Genomic DNA, 20,533 nt, shown 5'->3' on the forward strand with positions numbered 1-20,533 from the left:
GCTCAGATTCAATCTAGGCCATCAACGTTTACTGTAGCTATCAGCTAGCAGGCTAACCTAAAATTCTCTCTATTTTAAAATTGCATTTTCTAATGAGATTTTTTTATAAATTACTTCAAAATAATAAATTATTATTATGAAATAAACTATTCAATGGGAATTTTTGAAAGCATTTGAGACAAATGAAGGTGCACTAAAGATGGCAGGAAGTATAAAAAGTCATCGATCAAACACGTTGGGTTGACTAAGAAATGTATATACATTAGCAAATCCGATTCCTATATCTGAAATGTGTTCCATTCAACATTAAAAATGGCTGAAGAACATTTTTTGTGGCCAACTCTAAGCTGATAAATATGTTATTAGTTTTGCTATTAGGTCCTTTCCTAGTTAAAGAGGAGCTAATAAAGTGCCTATTGAGTTCTCCTATCTAAAACTACATGCTCTTGATCGTCGATTTTATTTTATTTATTTATTTTTTTAGGAGGGGTCCCTTCCGTTAGTCTAGAATGTAGCATTACAAAAAGTCTAAGTGCTAATTAATTAAGCCCAGGTTCTTTTTCCAAAACAAATTTTTTCTTGGTAAATTAGTGATAGGAATGGAACGTGATCTCGAATATTTAACTAAGAGCACATATAGTACGTTTCCTCGGGAGCATTGTATACTTCTGCTCCCTCAATCAAACGACCTACTAGTGAGGATTATAGGAAATTTGAGAACCACCTAAGAAAACACTAGATAATTATTCTTGAAAGAAAGAAAAATGAAATTTGAGTATTAAAATTGGGATCTCACCATCTAAAACTTAGATGGTTTCTATTCAATCTTGAGATACTATTTTTTTCAAGTGTTTAGAGGATGCAATTAGAATTATTTATTTATTTATTGAGATTAATCTATGTATCAAGGTTATACCCCCAAAATTTAGGGTCCTAAAATTAATTGTATATTGAATTTTATCTGAAAAAGTAAATGCACAACATACTCTAACAAAGCAGCTACCTTAAGGCGAGCTCTCAAAAAAAAATAAAAATAAATAAATAAATAAATAAATAAATAAATAAAAGAGAAAAGAAAACAAAGAAAGAAACGAGAGGCAACTGTGTTGGCTGCCCACTTTTGCAGCACCGTTGGAGCCCTCTCACTCTCTCTCTTAGAGCCAAGCAGCTTGGAAGTAGGCATGGGATTGTGCTTTCAAAATAGCAAGACATTAGTAACTTCAAGTCTATGCTACCCATCTTAATTGCAAGCTTCCATCATAAAGAGATAGAAGCCAACATTATCCTCATAAATGTTTTTTCCTCAAGACGTGTCTTTAACTTAACAATTGTTTATTTATTGCTAACAACTTTGAGCTTTTTCTTTCCCCACCTTCTCATGTGTTACTTCGCTCTTTTCATCAATCTTTTGCTTAAAATATGTCTATCCATTTATAGCCTTGGGAATCTCAAAACCCAAATCAAACTTGGCGCCTATAATCTTCCCTCTTGTAAAGTAGTATGTGCCGCACATGCAAGGGTTTTGGGTCGGGCCAGCCTAGGCCTTAACCCAGCCCTTGTCCCCATAAAGCCAGCCAACTCAAACCCAGCTCTAGCTTGTTAGGGTTGGGCCAGAACATGTCATGGCCAGGCTAAAACAAAAAAAACCAAAAAATGAGAGAGCTCGGTTAGGTTGGGCTGAACCGCATTGCCTTAGCCCAGCTCTCAAGCCACAATTGGTACTTGGGCGCTATATTTTTAAGACCGAGCCGACTGGGCCATTGCCAGCCCTACGCATCTAGAGTGCAATCTGATAGCTTTCAAATATCTATAAAAAAAGTTTATATAAAGCCACAACAATTTGGTACTATTGCTATAAAAAGTAAGAGAAACTCGTGGAGAAAAGCTTGTGATATGTGCCTTAAGTTGATGGTTTAAAGTTTATAAAGTGGGTACCAAATATAAAAACCCATCCTCACATAAAATCCACCACAAAGGCCATGACTTGTTTGCCAAGTTGGGTATTTTGGTCCAAAAGAAGCTCAAGTGAAATTGATCCCCTACATGTGCTCACCATCAAATAAATCCGGCGAAGTGTTGAGCGACGTAGTTTTCAGAAATGACCATTATACCCACTCCAAAACTAAGGAAAATTCCCAACAATGACGTATCTAGCCTTATCAAAATAGTTTATGCCTGTACCAACCATTTCTCTCTTGCTAATCAATGTTAATGCGGAACACATGAATTCACGAAAGAGAGTTGCTGCTCTACGGGGTCCGTTTGGATCCAAGGTCCGTTTGGGTATTTCAAATTTTTGGGTTACACATACTGTTGAGAGGATTGTTTTTTTGTTTCTTTCACGGTTTCAAAAGTTAGTGATTCAGATTGGAACTAGGTGGTTCGAATTGAAAATCAATAGAGCCAATTCAAATCATGTAAGATATTGAGAATTAATTATAGCATCGAGCATTGGTTCTGGCTAGCCCCACCTATTTTTTTTGAACTTTTTGGATTTCCAATTCAGTAGGTCAGATCTCCAATCCAAATCACGGATATGCCAAACCGATCCGTTTATTAAAACATTAGTATGTTTTATGACGTTGGAGATACTGTTTTGTTTATCCTTATCCATTTTTTTTTTGTAGGTGATGTTGTCCTGGTCAGTTGTAATAACTCGAGGTCTTTTTGGCAATCTCTGAAGGAAGGAGGGGCATTTACGTCATTTTATCTTCTATCATCACCCTTTCTGTGCCTTTTCCTATAAAAAAAAAGTAAATTTTTCCATGTTTCTCTGTCTTTCTGATTGATGGCCGCGATTTTCAGACAATCAAAAAACACGACTCAGCTTCAGAGTTCCATAGCCGCAAATTCCTCTGCGAAGCAAAAGAAACTGTAAAAAGGTAAGCTCAAAAACCTTCACTCTCTCTCTCTTCACTTTCTCTCTCCTCTGTAGCTTACAATAACTCTTTTCCTCAAACAAAAATCCTCTCTCTCTATTTCACCGATTAAGTTTTCAAGAGCTGTAAAACTCTTTTTCTCTGACCAAAAAGTTCCGTGACCCGTGAATCAGGGTTAGGGCTCGCTTCTTCCTTTTCAATCCACACCTCCAAAACTGTAAATACCCTATACAGAGACTTGCGGGATTGGTATAACTAGGGTTTCGACCTCGCAACCACCCATTTACGAAGATTTCTGGTTTCGTATGATGCTTGCATATGTTCTTGTATCGGATTTTTAGGGCAAGCTTCGGATTAGGGTTGTTTTTGCAATGTGTATACTCTGTGTGGTTTCAAGGTCAGCTCGTCGAGCCCTAGCCATGCTCCCATGGCTCGTAGTCCCCATGATTTTCCTCTGGTTATCTTCTCAGCTTTTACCCCCAGGTCTTAGGTTTGAGGCCACGTCTCCACGCTTAGCTTGCGCCATGGTGCTCTTGTTCACGCTCTTCTGGTATGAGGTCTTGATGCCTCGCCTTTCAGCTTGGAGGCTTTGTAGGAAAGCTCGAATGCGAGAAAAGAAGAAGGTTGAAGCTTTTGAAGCTGCTCGTAGAAGGAAGACAGCAACTCGATGTTGCAGGAATTGCAGGGGCCCGTATAGAGACCAGAATCCAGGTGGTGGGAGGTTTATGTGCACGTATTGTGGCCATGTTTCTAAACGCCCTGTTCTTGATGTTGAGCCCGGACCTGGTCCAGGGCCTGGGCATGGGGGTCAAGAAGGGATGGGATTGGGTTTAGGTGTGGGCTTTTTGCAGAATGGGAATGGTGTGTCTGCTGAGTTCCAGGGAAAAAATGGTAGGTTCTGGGATAAGAAGTTATTGGAGGATGGGGTTGGCTGGGGTGGCTCCAAAGGGCAAAATGGGGATTGGGTCTCTGGTTATTGGGGCAAGAATAATGATGGTGGGGGTGTAATTGGAAGCCTCTTTTTTGATGAAGATCGGTGTTCAAAGAAGAATTCTTTCGGCGGGGTTTTTGTTTTTGGTTTTAGGGTTTTTACAACATTTTCTGTCAGCATTCAATGGCTATGGGGAAAGATTTGTAGATGTGGGTCTTTGGGTCAGGATGGGTCATTGGACAGTGGGAGAAAGGGAACAGGGAAGAAGGGGGCAAATGTAGTTGGGTATCAATGGAGTAGAGGAGAGAAAGCAAGAAGGAAGGCAGAGGGGAGAAGGTTGGCGAGGTTAGAGAGAGAGAGTTGGGAAGAGGAGGAGAGGAAACAGAGGGAGGAGGTTGCTCGGTTGGTGGAGGAACAGAGACGATTGAGGTGTGAGAAAATGGAAGCTGATAAAGCAAGCAAAATGGAGGTGGAGGATGATAGAGACAGAGAGAGTAGGAGAGAAAGGGAGGGTGAGAAGAAACGGCATGAGAAAGGAAAGGATAGAGAAAGGGTTACAAGCAAGGATAAGCCTAATGCTGATGGGGATGATTCCAAAAGAAGGGTCTGGCAGGGAGAGTTAGACATGAAGGGTGGAGCTGAAAGGTATGATAGGAGCATGAGCATGAAATTTGAGCCCACAAAATCGACAGAAAAGTCAAGAACTCATGGTAAATACGGTAATTCCAGGTATCAAGACAATACAAGAGCATTGGCTCCTTATCCTTCAAGGGGTTCATACGGCAGTTTTGTTCCTTCATTTTGGGGCAAGGGCTTTCGCTCTTCATCTGGTTCTGTTACAAAGTTTAACAAGAAGCCCGTGAATTCTGGAGACCTCTCTCGAAGTTCTCTTTCTGACAGCTCTAATGGATCTACGATATCACAACCAGTTACCAGAACCCATTCTTCCTGGAATAGGATGTCATGGGCTGGGGTTTTGGGTGGAGTAGTTGATTATGTTCCAGCTGTTCCCCCTAGAAGTCCAAATGCTTCAAGCTGTAGTTCTGGAGATGCACATGGCAGTGGTTTTGAAGGGGACACAAGCACTCTCCAAAGAAGCAGCAAGGTCATGGGAACTGCTTCTCATGCTCCTGTAAGTCTTGCTTACTAGAAATTTTTTTATGCCTTTTAGATAACCCATTTCTGCCCTTGTTTGAAACGTTTCGTGATGTATTATATATGCTGAGCTAGATAAGTTAAAGACTGAATGGAATGTAGGGTACGTTTATTTGTTTCTTTCTTCGAAGATGCTGATTTTTTTCAATGCGTTTTTGGTAGCCCATTTGAAAGTTGCATGATATGTTATTCATATTGAGCAAGATACAGTTAGAGAGATTAACTTAATGTGCAGTACATTTCTTCATTTCTTTCTTTGGGGATGTTTGCTCTTGTTTGGATGATGATATTCCTGTAACAAAACATGTGGACCCTTATACTCTGTTTTTGTTGCAATTTTTTTTTATTGGTAAGGGTAATTTGGTCTCAATTTTTTGCTTGAATTTAAAGCTTTTCCATAATTCAGGAACCTATGGGAGTGGCACCTATTTCGTGGCAGCATTTATTCAAGAGTCCTTCGTCGTTATCACATGAAGAAAGTATCAAACCCCAACAAAACCAGATGTATCCACTGGACATTGGAAGTATAAACATAACAGATCAGCAAGAGTTATATAATTCTACGCATACCCATGCACGTCTTGAATCAAATATACCTGTAAGTATTGGTCCAGATACTGGTAATTCTTTAAGTGGTGATCCTTTACATCATCCTGTAAAAGCGCCATCACCACTGAATTCGGATGTGAGCGAGGTTGACCTTTTTAAAAACCCGTGTTATGATCCGGACCCAGTTACCCTACTTGGACCCTTTTCAGAGTCACTGGATAGCTTCTCTTTGGACCCCATTTCTAATACTACTTCTTCAACCATGGGTAGTGGGGGGTCTTGCCCCCTGAAGAGCATACCTGTATCTACAGCAGTTAGTAGGCCTGGCCCCATTGGGTCCCCTATTCCAAAAGTAGTGCCCCTTGGAGTTTCTGATGAAATCAAACCTCCCTCTTGGTGCAACAACTCAATCAAAGAACCAAATTATGGGTGTGGACAAGGTGAATGGGAGATGTGGCGTTCTCCAAACCCTGTTATTGACGAGCTTGCTTTAGTGGGTGACCAGGGCAGCTGGCTCCCTTTGTTAAGTGGGATGAACGCTAATCAGGATGAGTTCTCTTCTTCTCAGAGACATATGCTGAGGCCTTGCTCAAAGGAAAAATGGTTCCTTGACCAACATAATTCTAGTCCCCAAGTCACTAAACTTTCCACTCCCGTGGAGAATGGCAACAGTTTTGGAGAGTGGGAAGGAGATAAAGATCCTGCTCCTGTTCAAGGTATGGAAAATGTTCCCCAAGGTGTGGAAGTGGCTGAGAATACTGTAATTACTTCTGGCAGCTCTCCATTTCCCCAAGCATGTTGGTCCAAGTGAGTACCTACTTATTTTAGTTTCTGAAATTGTCTTGATTGAAGCATGAATATCTGGTATTGGCGTTGGTTGCTATAACCTTTGCGTTTTGATTGTAGACATATGCAAGTTTTCACCTTCTGGAAATGTTTATTTCTGAGATTCTTCCTCGGCCAAATTGACTGCATCTTTGAAAACTGATATTTATCTTACATTTATAACATGTGGGATAAAATTCATTGGGTGGAAATTTGCAGGTTTTTTCCTTCATTTCCACTTGCTTCCAAATATCAATAGAATCCTAATGTCGTTTGTGCTTAATCTATTCGAATTTAAGTGTCCTTCTGGAGGCCTTTAAGGTACCATTTTCCATGGGATTCGGTTGTATCATAAGGGAAAGATTTGTATACTTCTCCTACTGCATATAAGATATATAATTCCCCCCTTCATCCAGCCGTCCAATTTAGATCAACTGAGCTACTGACCGTTTGATATGGATCCGACGCCTCAAAGTATTTTATTTGTTGTTTTTTTATACGTAGTTTATGAATATGAAATTTGGTATGTGTCATCATATCAATGGGGCACACCTAAAAAAAATATTAATTTTTTTTTTTTGATAAAATATAATAACCAAAATACCCCTTGAAACTTTCAGGAGTATTTTGGTCATTTTATTTTATTAAGAATATTTTTTTAATATTTTTTACAAGTGCGAGTTTAATAGAGGAGTGGACGCCCAAAATTTGGTATCAAACTAATTTTTAGAAAAAAATTAAAAATAAAATAGTGTAGAGATGTGACGTGATTGGGGCCATCTCAACCATTCATTCAAAATGAATGGTTCTATAGGGGGAGGAAACATATAAGTTTTATGCTGTAGGGGAAGCATAGAAAGCTTGCCCATATCATAATGCTTGTGTAATCTTCTTAAGATTAGGTATTTCATTTAGCTTCTTCATTTGTGCTTGAATGATCTGCTTGGCTAGGAAAATATGATCAGACTGGTGGAAGTTTGCAAATAATTTTGCACTCGTACAGAAATATATTTCATTTAGCTTCCTTCATTTGTGCTTGAAAGATCTGCTTGGCTAGGAAAATGTGATCAGTCTGGTGGAAGTTTGCAAATAGTTTTGCACTCTTACAAAAATATCCATGGTAAGAAATGTGGTTCGACACATTTCAATACAGACTGAATGCTTATCATATGGTAGATACTGCTTCTCAATGTGGAGAATGACTAATATGCTTTCTCCTTTTTTCTTTATTGTGAAATGTGTGTTATTGTGACATTCTACGTGGAATTTCGACATTGCATTATTAATTGAATTCTTAGAATATAATCCATCAACTAGGTTCTTAGTTGCACAACAAAAAATTAAAAGACCAAGTTCGTAATTAGAGTGAATGAGAAGAGAAGTTCTTAAGCTTTTCTTGCTACGTGGTTTTAACTTTAATTTTTCAGAATGGCTACTAATATAAAAGTAATCATTAATGAGAACAATTAAAAAAAGAAGCCATAATAGAAAAATTAAAAAGTTTTTCTTCAAATCGTAGGAAGCTAGGTCTTTTTGCCAAAAAATGGCGGCTTTCTAGAAGGAATTAAGATGACACATGGGTATTAATTGAACCACTGATCAATGAAGGTGGTTAGGATTTGTGACAAGGCATCACTTTTACAAATGATTTATTACCTTTATTCCAGTTGAAGTAAAAGGCTCTGATATGAGAAAAGCTTCTTAACGATTTTAGCTGACCCCAAATAGTTGGGAAAATGGCTCTGATGCTGCTGCTGCTGCTGATTCGAGTTGAAGGAAGTTAGGTATCAACATAAGCTCATGAAGGGACTTGAATGTTTTAGCTTGCTTTTGGACTTAATCTTGAATGGAAATATGTGATCCATGATATTTGTATATTCAATTTTTTGTTCCTAGTTTAATTTAGGATATTGATGTTCTCAAATCTTGGAGAGAAATTGGGTAAGCTGATACACTTTAATTTTTTTTGTACATAGCATTCATGAAGTTTAGATGTCGTATGCATTAAGTTGAATGGGAACCCATGCAAATAGGATTTTTTACAAATTATAATTAAGGAAACAAACAAGAAGACACCCTCAATGTTAACGCTTCTTGCGTTAGTCCACCCTATGTAGGGTAGCCAGCTTCATGTTTGGCCTCTTTCTGGACATGGGAGAAGGAGATCCCTTGTAACTTAGAAATCTCAAAGCAGTAACAATAATGTCGTCAATAATGGTTATTCGCTTCCTGAATAGTCAATATATTTTTTGAGAGTCTTCTAGCCATTAGGCATCCTTGAAAATCACCTATACAAACCTCAAGGCCTGCTTGAAAATTCTTACTTCTTTGGATACTGGCTTAGGGGTGGGTACAGTTGGTTGTCCTCATGTTGAGAGGCAGTCCCTATAAATGTACAACGTAATTTGTTGTCGTTTGTAGAAGATCCCTTTTAGGTTTTGTGTGTTAATGTGAACAACTCCTCCACGTCATTGTTATGCCTTCCATGATCTACACATAAGAAGTGGTTATGTGGAACTCAAGGAATTGAATTTAAATTTTTATTTTATTTTTTACTCAATACACCTGAATTCCACTTACATGGGCCACTAAATATAAATCAAATAAATACCTTAATTAGTAAATACAACCTAGCATCTTTAAGGCCACTAAATATAAATCAAATAAATACCTTAAATAGTAAATACAATCTAGGATCTTTGCTTTCAACAAATAGAAACTATCTAGGCGCTTTACACAAACTTCTATTATAATTTTTAGTACAATATATGCTCTTGGACTTACTGGAAGATGCCTTGAGTTACCCTCACAGGTCTTGGTATACTCCACACTTGATTCCCTGACAGATGACACTTTTATTCTTTAGGTGTTGTTGGAAATTCTGAGATAGAAAAGTTTTACAGGAGATACCTTTCGATCTAGGGTTTTATAGAGCTCAAAACCTGTACTAGGGTTTGTAGAAACCCTATAGGAACAAATTAGGGGTGAACTTAGGTGTGGATTTCTCTTTGGGCTGCAAGTATTCCCTTTTCTTCTAAAGTCAGCAAACCCTAGTCCTAGGGTTTCATGTGCCACCACCTATTTTGCTGTTTTTTTTTTGGGTGTCTTCACAAGCAAGACAAGGAGAGAGAATGGCATCTCAATCAGGAGGAGGAGAGAAGGTGGCATCACATAAAGAGGATAGATGGTGGCGTGACTTTAAGAGAAGAAGAAAGAGTCACGTGCCAAACTATGGGCGAAAGAGAGACTTTCCTTTTTTTGGTGCATGAGAGAGAGAAAGAAAAATATTGGCGTGAGAGAGATGGAGAGAATAACTGGGGCATGCGAGAGAGAGAATCTTGTTGTAATGAGAGAGGAGGCTCAAATCTAGTTTAAATAGAAATAAGATCTATGTCCTACATTGACTAGGATTTTAATTTAGGTATGCTATATCTAATTTCCAGCTTGACCTTTAGGATAATTAGAAAATCTGTGGGGTGAGAGAGATTTAATCAGAGCCATTCATCCCACAAATCATCCATCAAGATTTTGGGTGAAAAATAAGAACTTTATCCCCTTCAAATTTGACCCATATCCAACTCCTATTTAGAATTTCAAATATAACCAATCTTATCATTATGTAGATCTCTCATAATCGTTAGGAAGTCAAGGATAATATATATTTTAGATCTCCCACTAAAATAGGAAACTAAGTCTTATTAAAAAGTAAAAGATTTATTGTCTTTAACTAATTTAAAATTTAAACAAACAAAGTAAGAGTGGTGTGTCCCCCCCCCCGTCCCTGCTTTTTGCTAAAAAAAGTGGCATGCCACTATGTTTAAAAAATGGGGCGTCCCCCTAAGGGGGTTCACGGGGGCCCCACATAAAATTTGCATACACACTTGGGGTTGGGTCCTTGGTCCCACATGTCATCTTAAGTTATGAAAATTTTAGAAATGGTTTTTTTAATGTATTTTTAACAAAAATAACATTTTAAAATTCTGAAAAATATTTAGACCAAAATAAAATATACTAGGAACGGGCCATTACTAATGGGAAAAAAATAGCGATAATAAGGGCATTCCATTTGCCCCAAGAACTATGGGCCACTACTGATGTCTTATTCAACCAACAAAGACCCATGGCTCACTGTCTCATTGCAGGGGCTTATGATTGACTTGTCAAAGTTGAAGAATAAACATTGGGACCGTGATCTTAGAATGTGGATTTCAATTCCCTCATTTAAGAGCAAGTCTAACACTTGTCACCACAGTGCAAAAGGGGCTCTCTCTATGCACTTGTACATGTATCCCTCTATAGGGTTGCTTACTAGTAATGCGGTTGTCATGTGTGCATGTCATGCAGAAGTTTGTTGACGCTTAGGCCCTTGCTTTCACAAGCCTACAACCGCACACAGGAGTTCACACGTTTCTGCTAGCTTACAAACATCATCCCTGGGTATCTCTCCGACCTCAACAAGGGATGACCCACTGTAAATCCTTCTCGGTAGTGCCACATCCCCAGGGGTAAGGGTTTTGGATATCACCAGGGTCATAAACTGCTCAACCCTTGGTCAGTCAACACACCCATTCCCACTAAAGTGCATATTCAACTATAAAATGTCATATTTATAAGTTCTCTAAACCTTTAAAGGCCACAAAACCCAACACGTACCTTTCATTTATTTGAGTAGGCAGATTGTGCAAACCTGAGAAAAAAGAAAGTTACTTGAAATCAAATATTTTGAGTGAAGTAATTAGGATAAAGCTCACAATGGGGTCGTTGTACCCCTATTGTTTTAACTCAACCAAATATTCTTTGAAGCTGAAATTTTCCACAAGGTTCTTGCTAGTATTACATCAATCGTACATATTTTACAGAATCTCACTTTTCAAACCCACTTCAGCCCTTCTCATATTTCTCATATCTATTCCACCAACTTCCGTTTTTTCTTTGATTGGTAGCAACTTCCAAATTTTCTGCTCCCCTTTTTCATATGCAATTTTTTTTGATAACTTATGATAGGAGTATTTTAGAAGGCACAACATAGGATTTCATTTTATTTTTGTTGTACATATCTACCTTTGACACGTAGGGTTACACAAAGGTATTGGAAATATATCTTGATTCCACACATTTCCAACTTGGTTTCCATCTATATTTGTTTTTTATCTTCATTTTCCTTTAAGACTTGATACCTTTAGCAATTCTTTGAGGGATAATCCATCTTGGATTAAGAGGTCATAGCCATTATGGACTCTCATTTTCACAAATTTTCCATTGTGAAAGAAGGTAGAGTTCTTTCAGCCACGTCTTCAACAATTAGGAGAGGAAAACATTTCATATGTCCAAGTGCTGACTGCTGCAGTGCCCTCCCCATTTTGTGGGCCTTTGGGGCATTTCTTTGGGTCCAAATTTGGGGCGAAATTGTTCATGGACCTGGCAAAGAAGATGGTGGAAAAATTTCAAAAAAAACTATGGAAAGCGGTTTTTATTGAGGAGGGAAAAAATACAATTAACATGTGCTGTCCATTTTAAGAGCAAAAATGGTGCTGGATCAAATTTACAAGGATCTGCTATCTAATGTGGCATTCCTTCTCTTGGACCACGGTTCCACGGCCCGGGAGCATACACTCATTCCTAGTATGTTCAATCCTTTTGGGAATCTGTTACTTATTTTCTTGGGCACTCTCTCTACTAAAGATGCCAAGGAAGTGTCTGATCTCTCATTCAGCAGACTCCATTGTGCGAATCACAAACTCTTGATAAGGTAAAATTTGGTTTTCAAAAGGGGGGGCATTTTTTGTTAGACAAAATTTATAAGGAAACTCAAACATCAAAATCATTCAATAATCTTGAAGTATATCTTTTAAAATAATTTTTTTATTTCTTAGTATTATTTCTCTCCCTACGGAGCTTCTGTCAAGCAACTCAAGTATCAAAGCCCTTCAATCATCTTTTGGATTATATCTTTATAAAATATTTATTTATTTTTTAATGTTTATTTTGTGGGTGCTCCTCTAGTGCCCTCTCCCTGTGGAGCTTTTGGCAAGCAAAGATCGTTGCTCTCGTTCGCGCTCCAAGTCCTAACATCTATATGCTGGATTGAGGCTTGAGTTTTTAGTTGACCCTAAATCAATTTTCTAAAACATGGCTTGGGCAAGGTAATCGGCACTTGCCTGAGCCGAGCTACTCTGTCGAGTCGACTCGGACATCCATGTGTCATGTTTGAGATATAAAGAGGCGAAAAGTTAACATTCTCAAAAAAAAAAAAAAAAGGCGAAAATTTTTGGAAAAAAAGTTGAAAACCTAAAAAGTAATAAAAAATCACAAAAATGCAAAACAATATAAGAAAACCATACAAAACATACAACAATAATAAAATTGGTGTGATTGGCTTCAAATAATTTGAAAATATGTAAAAGTGGAATTTTAGAAAATAGAAAGTCTAAAAAATCATAAAAAATGAAGGCATGGACAAAATGAACTATAAATCAATTATTTTTGATTTAGTAAAAGCTAAATTAATTTTATGAATTTAATTAAGAAAATAAAAATACCTAAAATTTTGAGGTCAACCCCACAATCTTCATTCTCGATATGAATTCATGCTTCCAATCTTTGTCAAAGGTTCCTCAAGCAAACCCAAATCAAAACCCTGAAGCAAAAATTGGGTTTTGAGCAATGTTTTAAAAACGGTCCACCCGACGTCTAGGCGGCCTGGACCAAAACACCACATGCCCAGACCTAAGCGGCCCTACACTGACGGATGTACATGGGTGGGCACCTAGGGACGTGGCTTTTTTTTCTTTTTTCAATACCCAAAAGGGAAAATAGGGTAATTTTAAGGTTTAAATAGGTTATGGGGGTTATTTTCAACCCCCAAAGTTAAAAGAAAAATTCCATAAACCCTCAATCTCTTACCTATATCTGTTTCTGAGAATCAAAAATATTTTTTGTGGTTTGAAGAACCTTCTTAAACCTTTTCACTTATTATGAAATATGGAGAGTTAGACACTATTACTAATACATATCGTATTAGACTTTTAAATTTTTTATGGTTTGAATTTTGAAAATTTGAACAAATTTATTTTCAACATGCGATATGTCATATTTTTGTACATCAAAATATATGTTACAATATTTTCAAATGTAATAAATTCTAAAATTAACACGAATATATGTATATATACTAAATATCTATATAACTTGTACAACAGGGTGCCTGCCTGGGCGCTTGGCGTTAGGCCACAGGTCGGAAACCTAGCATTTTTTGAAACCTTGGTTTTGAGTTCGGATCTAAGAGATACGAGCTCTTGAAAGATTCGATTAAATAGTAAATCCTATTGTCAAATATCTAAAAGATGCTTCTTTCTAGGGGAATCAAGGCTTTACTTGTATCATGCTAAAATAGGCTTGGGAATCAAATTTCGTTGACTATTTACCACTGATTGTGAAGAAATCACAAATTTTCCCAACTGGCCAAAATGCTTGGTTTATTTTTTTGATATAAAAAATCTCTCGAATCTTTTTTTTTCTCAAATCTTTTGTTTCCAACTAGATTTGGCAATGGTCTTGGCTGGTAGGCTGGAAGCAGCCCAGGAACGGGCCATTGAATTTGGCTTGAGGGCTAGGCCTTGGCATAAAATCTAGGCAAATTGTTCGCCTCAAGCTTGGCCTAGACCAGAGGCCATGGCCCAACCCTACATTTTTGTTTGTCTTTTTTATGAAATTTGAAAGCAAAAAAAATTACTATATTATGGATCAGGTTGGGCCAGCCCCATTAATACATTGGACCAAGCCACCTTTTTTTTTGGGTTAGGTCAACATTATGAGTTTGATGTAAATCATGAGATGGATAGTTCTAAATTTTTATTTTTTATTTTATTTTGATTTTCATATATTCGAGATGATTGCGATAGATTATTTGGAGTGAGCAGATCGGGACCGGAAGAAGAAGCATCAACGAGGAATTATCTTAAATCGGGACCGGAAGAAGCATTAGCGAGAAATTATTGTATTTTTTTATTTTTATTTTTCTTTCTAGTAGATTTTTTTTTTACTAAGTTTTTTTTTTGGGGGTATTGTTTTTTGACAAGGTTACATAGGAATGGAACTTGAGACGTAGTGCTAAGAAGACCGGCTGTTACTACCTTGACAAGCTTGATTCCTTTCTTTTGGGGGTAGTTCAGTGGTTGTAATCGAACTTGAGATATAGTGTGCTTGGCATCAACAACCAACGACTTATACGCAAGCCTGATTCCTAAGTAGGTTTTTTTTTTTTTGAAGATGATACGAGTCTGTTTTGGCGAATCTTTCAGAGGCATGTGAGGGAGTTTGTTTTAAAAGATGGGAAGTTTATTGTTGTCTTTAATGATTAACGTGAATTAGGAAATTTATCTTTATAGGAGGAAGGATTTTGTTTTTAGAAGGCAAGTTGTAATGAATAAAAGTACATATATTGTACTGGGCTTTTGATTTCTGGTGTGGTAAATGAAACACAATTTTAACGTAGAGGGAGAAATAGAGCTTTTGTCTTGGTTGTGGTGCGTAACTAAGGTCTCGACTCCCCATCTGTACCTTTTTCTCTTTTGAATTCTTATGTCCATTTTGTCTCTCCATAATTGTGGTTGTAGTCATCCTGCCAGAACGAGACATCTGAGACATTGCTATTGAAGTTTTGAGAAAGCAAGTTGAGGAGTTAACTCAATGCTTGGCGCAAAACCGATAGTGAATTGGAAGCTGCCTTTGAGAACCTGTTCTATGCACACGCTCTGTACTGGGAGCCTCATGTTCGGGAGGGAGAGTAAATTGTGCGATTTCAACATTAAAGTTAATCTACCTAAGTTTGAAGGAGAACAACAAGGATCCAATCTTCAATTGGATTCAATATTCTTTAAATCAGTGGAAAGCGCTCTTATCATTGATAGTGGTCCTATTTTTGGTAAAGAACCAGGTGATCCTATGTTTGATGATGATTATGTTTTTGATAAACCATTGGATGAAAATGAAGAACTTAGAGCTCCTATCTTTGTTGAAGAACAAGTTACAGGTGATGATGATGGTGGCTATGTGATGGAGGGAAAATTGTCCTTATTTTTTATTTTTATTTAATTTCAAAGGATGTATATTATAGTTTTAATTTTAGTTTTAGTTTTAGGGTTTATTTTGAGGATTTTAAGTTTTTTTTTCTTGGAATTTCGTATTATTTAGGGTTATTTTAGAATCTTAAATATTTACTTGGATCTCAAGTTAATTAGGGTTTCATAGGCTTATAGAAGGGTGGGATGTCATAGTTTTACGGCTGGAGATTTCAATGGCTGGTCATGGAGGTCTTAGCTGTAAGGATGCCAATCTAATCCAACCGTGCAAGGAAATAAACAACTTGACGGAGAGGGTCTCAAAGGTATTGATGTGCAAGCGGGGCTAGCAACAATGTGATCTAAACGAAGATGAATCTACTAGGATAGATCCAAATCATGATGGTTTTCATGGAGAATGGCGTGGATCATAGTCCGACTCAGAGTTGGAGTGGAATGATGAAGCTGCCTTCAACCGCCTGTTCTATGCATGTGTTTCGCATTGGGAGCCTGATGTATGGAAGAATAAATTATGGGATTTAGTTGATCTACATGATTTAATGGAGATTGAGGTTTTTTGGCATAGGTCGTATAAAAAATCATCAAGTTGTAGATTGAGTTCTGCTAGCAATTTCCGATACATACTTAGATGATGAACATAATCTTCTAAGAGATCCAATCTATAATGATGATCAAAATTACTTGGGTGCATTATCAAAAAAGATTACTTGGGTGAACCTGTCTTTGACGAAGAAAAAGAGGAAGATCTTAAGGATATCAAAGAGGCACAACATTTAAGAGATTTAGGGCATTGAAATCATAGTAGCGTAGTGGAAGTATGGTTGACTCAATCGCAAATTACAGCCCTGATTTCAGAAAGTGATGAAATAGATGTCGAGAAAACCTTGAAAGCATTGAAAATTGGGTTTTTAGTTTCCTACACCATTTTCAACAGGAGTTCATGGATGGCAAATTATCTTTATTTTTTATTTTTATTCAATTTCAAATGATGTATATTATAGTTTTAGTTTTATTGTTTATTTCTATGGGTTTTATTTTTTTAGTAATTCTAGGTTTTTATATATTTTTTATTTATTTCATGAGTACTAGTCATAAGTACTATTCACGAGTACTGTTCATGGATATTGCTCACAGGGGTAAAACTATTATTACGAATTTTAATTTTAAGTTACGATGTAACACTTTTGGTACTTGAAGCATGAAATTATAATATTTAAGAGGTACGTGGAGCTTTCATAATTCCGCATGATTTTTAAAAATTAAGAGAGAGAAAAGCTTAGGCTTTTGGAATCTTAGCTTGGGGTATGGAGAAGAAACTCTAGGTTTCTTTGAATTATGCTTATGTTTGGATTTGTTTTGGCTGATTTTATTGCTCCCTCAAGTTCTCTGCATGACAATGATGGTAATGATGCATATAGTGGTGGTGAAGAGGTTAGAGAAGAGACAATAGGAGGCAGTACTTGGAAAAAGCTTTTTCTTTCGCAAATGGTGGGGTTGACCTTTACTCTTTCCAATTTGAAGATACCACCTCACAGTTGTATGCTACCATGGTTGTTCCAAAACTTTTAGTAATTGGTTCGAGGGCCAAGCAACAAGCAAAGCCAGTGGTCGCAAGGTCAAACTATTGGCTGAGAGTGCTTTGCAGGTGAAGCAAAGCTCTTGTTTGAGAGTGCTTCACAAGAGCAAAAAGCTCTTGTTTGAGAGTGCTTCGCAAGAGCAAGGATATTTTAATCAGGCCTATAACCCATGGGTCCTAGGATCAAGCCCTAATGTCAATGTGCAATATTCAGGTTGAGAGAGACATTGTATTTAGAGTAGGATTTGTATTAACTCATTTCAAATCTTTGTATTAACTTATTTCAAATCTTAGAGGAGAGTTCTCTTCAACCGAGGGAGAGTGATACAAATCAAGAGATGGATAATTCTAAATTTTTATTTTTATTTTATTTTGATTTTCATAAACTTGAGATGATCGTGCTAAAATTATTTGGAATGAGCAGATTGGGACTAGAAGAAGAAGCATTAGCAAGGATTTATCGTAGATCATGATCGAAAGAAGAAGCATTAGTGACGAGTTATTGTATTTTTTTCCTTTTTTTTCTTTTTATCAAATCTTTATTTTTTATATTAAATTTTTTTTTTTTTTAAAGATGATAGTCAGGAGAAAACCAAGAGAAAATCTCTACTTTCTCCCTCTACATTAAAACTGTATTTCATTCTCCAAAGTACAATTAAAAATCCATTACATTGTATGTACTCCTTTTATTTGCTATCACTTGCCTTTGGAAAACAAAATCCTTCCTCTAAAGATAAGCATAAGCTTCCCATCTTTTAAAACAAACTCCCCAAAATAGCTCTAAAGGGTTTGTTTCAAACGGACTGTTGTCATCTTAAAAAAAAAAAAATTTACTAAAAAAAATAAAGATCTGCTAGAAAGAAGAAAATAAAAATAAAAATAAAAATACTATAATTCTTTAATAATTCTTCTTCTTATGGTCCCAATCTACGATAATTCCTTGGTAATACTTCTTCTTCCGGTCTCGATCTACTCACTCCAAATAATCTGGCACGATCATCTCGAGTCTATGAAAATCTAAATGAGAAATAAAATGAAAGAGTAGAATTATCTATTTGTTGATTTGCATCATTATCCTTTGGTTGGAGAAAACTTGCCCTGAAGTTTTGAGTTGATACAAATCCTCATTTAAGTACAAGTTCTCTATCAACCAGAATATTGCACATTGACATATAGCTCGATCCTGGGACCTGTGGGTAGGCCTAATTAAATTATCCTTTAATCAGGTATTGAAGGTTTTGGCACAACCAACTATGGTTGCGTGCAATAGTGGGGTGAAATTTTCAAATTGGAAACATGTATGGTTAACCCCATCCTTGACGAAAGAAAATAGTTCTTTATAGGTGCTGCCCCCTATTGCCTCCTCTTTAACCTCTTCGTGAGCTCTATTCGCATCACTGCCATTATTGCCACCTTCATTACCTGCAACTTGTTCTTCATCAAAGATCGGAACTCCAAGTTCTTTGTTTGCATCTAATGGTTCATCAAAAACAGGCTCACCATCAAAGATAGGATCACTTGGTTATTTATCAAAAATAGGAGCACTATCAAAGGTAGATTGATACAAAGAATATTGAATCCAATTGAAGATTGGATCCTTGTAATTCTCCTTCAAAGTCAGGTAGATTAGTTTTAATGTTGAAATACCCACAATCTACTCTCCTAAACATAGGGCTCCTGACGCGGAGCGTGTGCATAGAACGTGTTCTCGAAAGCAGCTTCGAACTCACTACCGTCATCATAGTGTGTCAGGGCTGGGTTTTGCGTCAAGCGCTGGGTTAACTCCTCAACTTGCCGTCTCAAGTCTTTAATCTCAATATCTTGAATGTCTTGTTCTCGTTGGAGGGCTTGTTCCCAGTAGTTGGTCGTTGATCTCATCCACCAACAATGACATCCCTTCCAAACGACACCAAGATCCCACAGGAACCGAGGTCTAATACCAACTACATAACTGAAAATCACAGGTAGCCGACAACCTGGACTTCAACCATATTTTTAGAGAGAGAGAGAATGGATAGAGAAGAAATCACAGGCAAAACATGTAGAAACGAGGGGACTCGAGACCTACACCAAGCATCACAACCAAGAGAAATGTTCTTTTTCTCCCTTTTCGTTAAAATTGTGTTTCATTCACTAGAGCAAAAATAGAAAACCCATTACATTTTGTGTACTCCTTTTATTTACTACTACTTGTCTTCTAAAATCAAAATCTCCTTCCTCGTCTGAAGATAAACTTCTATTCATGTTGACCTTTAGAAATTAAGGATAAGCTTCCCATCTTTTAATACGAACTCCATAAACTCAAAGTTTTGCTAAATCATACTCTTATCATCTTTTTTTTCTAGAAAGAAATAACTTACTAAAACAAGAAGTATCTGATAGAAAAAAATAATAAAAAAAATACAATAATTCCTCGCTGATGCCTCTTCTTCCGGTCTGATCTTATGATAATTCCTTGCTATATGCTTATTCTTCCAGTCCCGATCTACTCGCTCCAAATAATCTCATCTCGAATTTTTGAGAATCAAAATAATTTTTTTTAGATTATGAAAATCAAAATAAAAATTAAAATAAAACTTTACAATCATCAGAATTGAATTGGAGATGTAGGGTTGCTACTTTCAATTGCTAACCAATCAAGCCCAAGTCTGATTCCAAATTGAGCCAGATCACCATGCTCAAGAGTAGGTCTAGGCAGCTTGGGTTGTGCTCCCTTTGGCTCTGCTCAGTGGCGGACCAAGCTTTAGTCGGCCTATGCTAGGCCTGTTGTCGCTCTTATTTCTAGCAGTTAGGTCAGGTTGAAATCTTATTGAGAATGCAATTCGGGCTCAAATTGGCAACCCTGAAGCACAAAATTGAAGAAAGAAAGACAAAAGGGGGTGCGTTCGCCCCTTTTTCAAACTTCAATTGTATATTATTCAGGCGAGAGTTGTAGCAACTCAGGCGAGTGATATCTGGATTCCACAGTAATTGGGCAACTTGCTACGGAACTCGCCTTTGTCTTGTATGAGTTTTTTACAGGGAGCATTACGTATGCTTTCAAGGACTTGGCAACCTGCTGAATTCGAGTCACTCACCTGCGGTACAAGTTTCTTTTACCTGGTGCATTATGTATGTTATAATGGACTTGGCAACTTGCTAAGTCCGAGTCACTCACTTGAGTTTACATCGGTTCAGATGAGTTTGTAGAACACTTTCGTAGGTTTCATCGATAACTCATGATTACTTGAAGAGCTAGATTTAGCTGTTCATGAAATGGACATCCTGTGCTGACTTGATTTCAAAAACCTATTTTTTGGGGCCTTTTTTTTAATTGCTTTTTTGACGGGGCTTCTTTGTTTCATGCGACATCCTATGCTGACTGAGTTAAAAAAAACTATTTTTTGGGATCTTTTTTTTTATAGCTTTTTTGACGGGCTTCTTTGCTGGACACAAGAAAACATGTGTGCCACATTTGGGGTGAAGGAAATGCCCCTAAGGCCCCAAAGTGGTAGTTGGCAGAGCACTGTAGTGTTCCGCCCTTGGGCGGAAGAAATGT

The 20,533-nt window shown here is 37.2% G+C and overlaps 1 protein-coding gene across 8 annotated transcripts in view; it reads left to right on the top strand.

The window, feature by feature from the left end:
- The first annotated feature begins 2,601 nt into the window (after positions 1–2,601).
- LOC18425643 (uncharacterized) overlaps positions 2,602–20,533 on the top strand; it is a 31,218-nt gene continuing 13,286 nt past the window's right edge. The window contains exons 1-4 of one of the 8 annotated variants that reach the window (XR_016055034.1): positions 2,666–2,882; positions 3,363–4,942; positions 5,372–6,321; positions 8,007–8,123. Coding sequence is in view for 4 of the 8 variants with exons in the window: in XM_011631071.3 (XP_011629373.1) it covers positions 3,251–4,942; positions 5,372–6,321 (2,642 nt within the window). In the remaining 4 variants the exon portion in view is untranslated. Of the gene's footprint in view, positions 4,943–5,371; positions 6,322–8,006; positions 8,124–20,533 lie in introns of all 8 variants that reach the window. The other 7 variants (XR_016055035.1, XR_002279511.2, XR_016055033.1 and 4 more) reach the window with 7 other exon arrangements.

This window comes from Amborella trichopoda, chromosome 1 (genome assembly GCF_054954075.1).
Source record: "Amborella trichopoda isolate Santa Cruz 75 chromosome 1, AtrichopodaSantaCruz75HAP2 v2.0, whole genome shotgun sequence".
Classification (NCBI taxonomy): domain Eukaryota; kingdom Viridiplantae; phylum Streptophyta; class Magnoliopsida; order Amborellales; family Amborellaceae; genus Amborella; species Amborella trichopoda.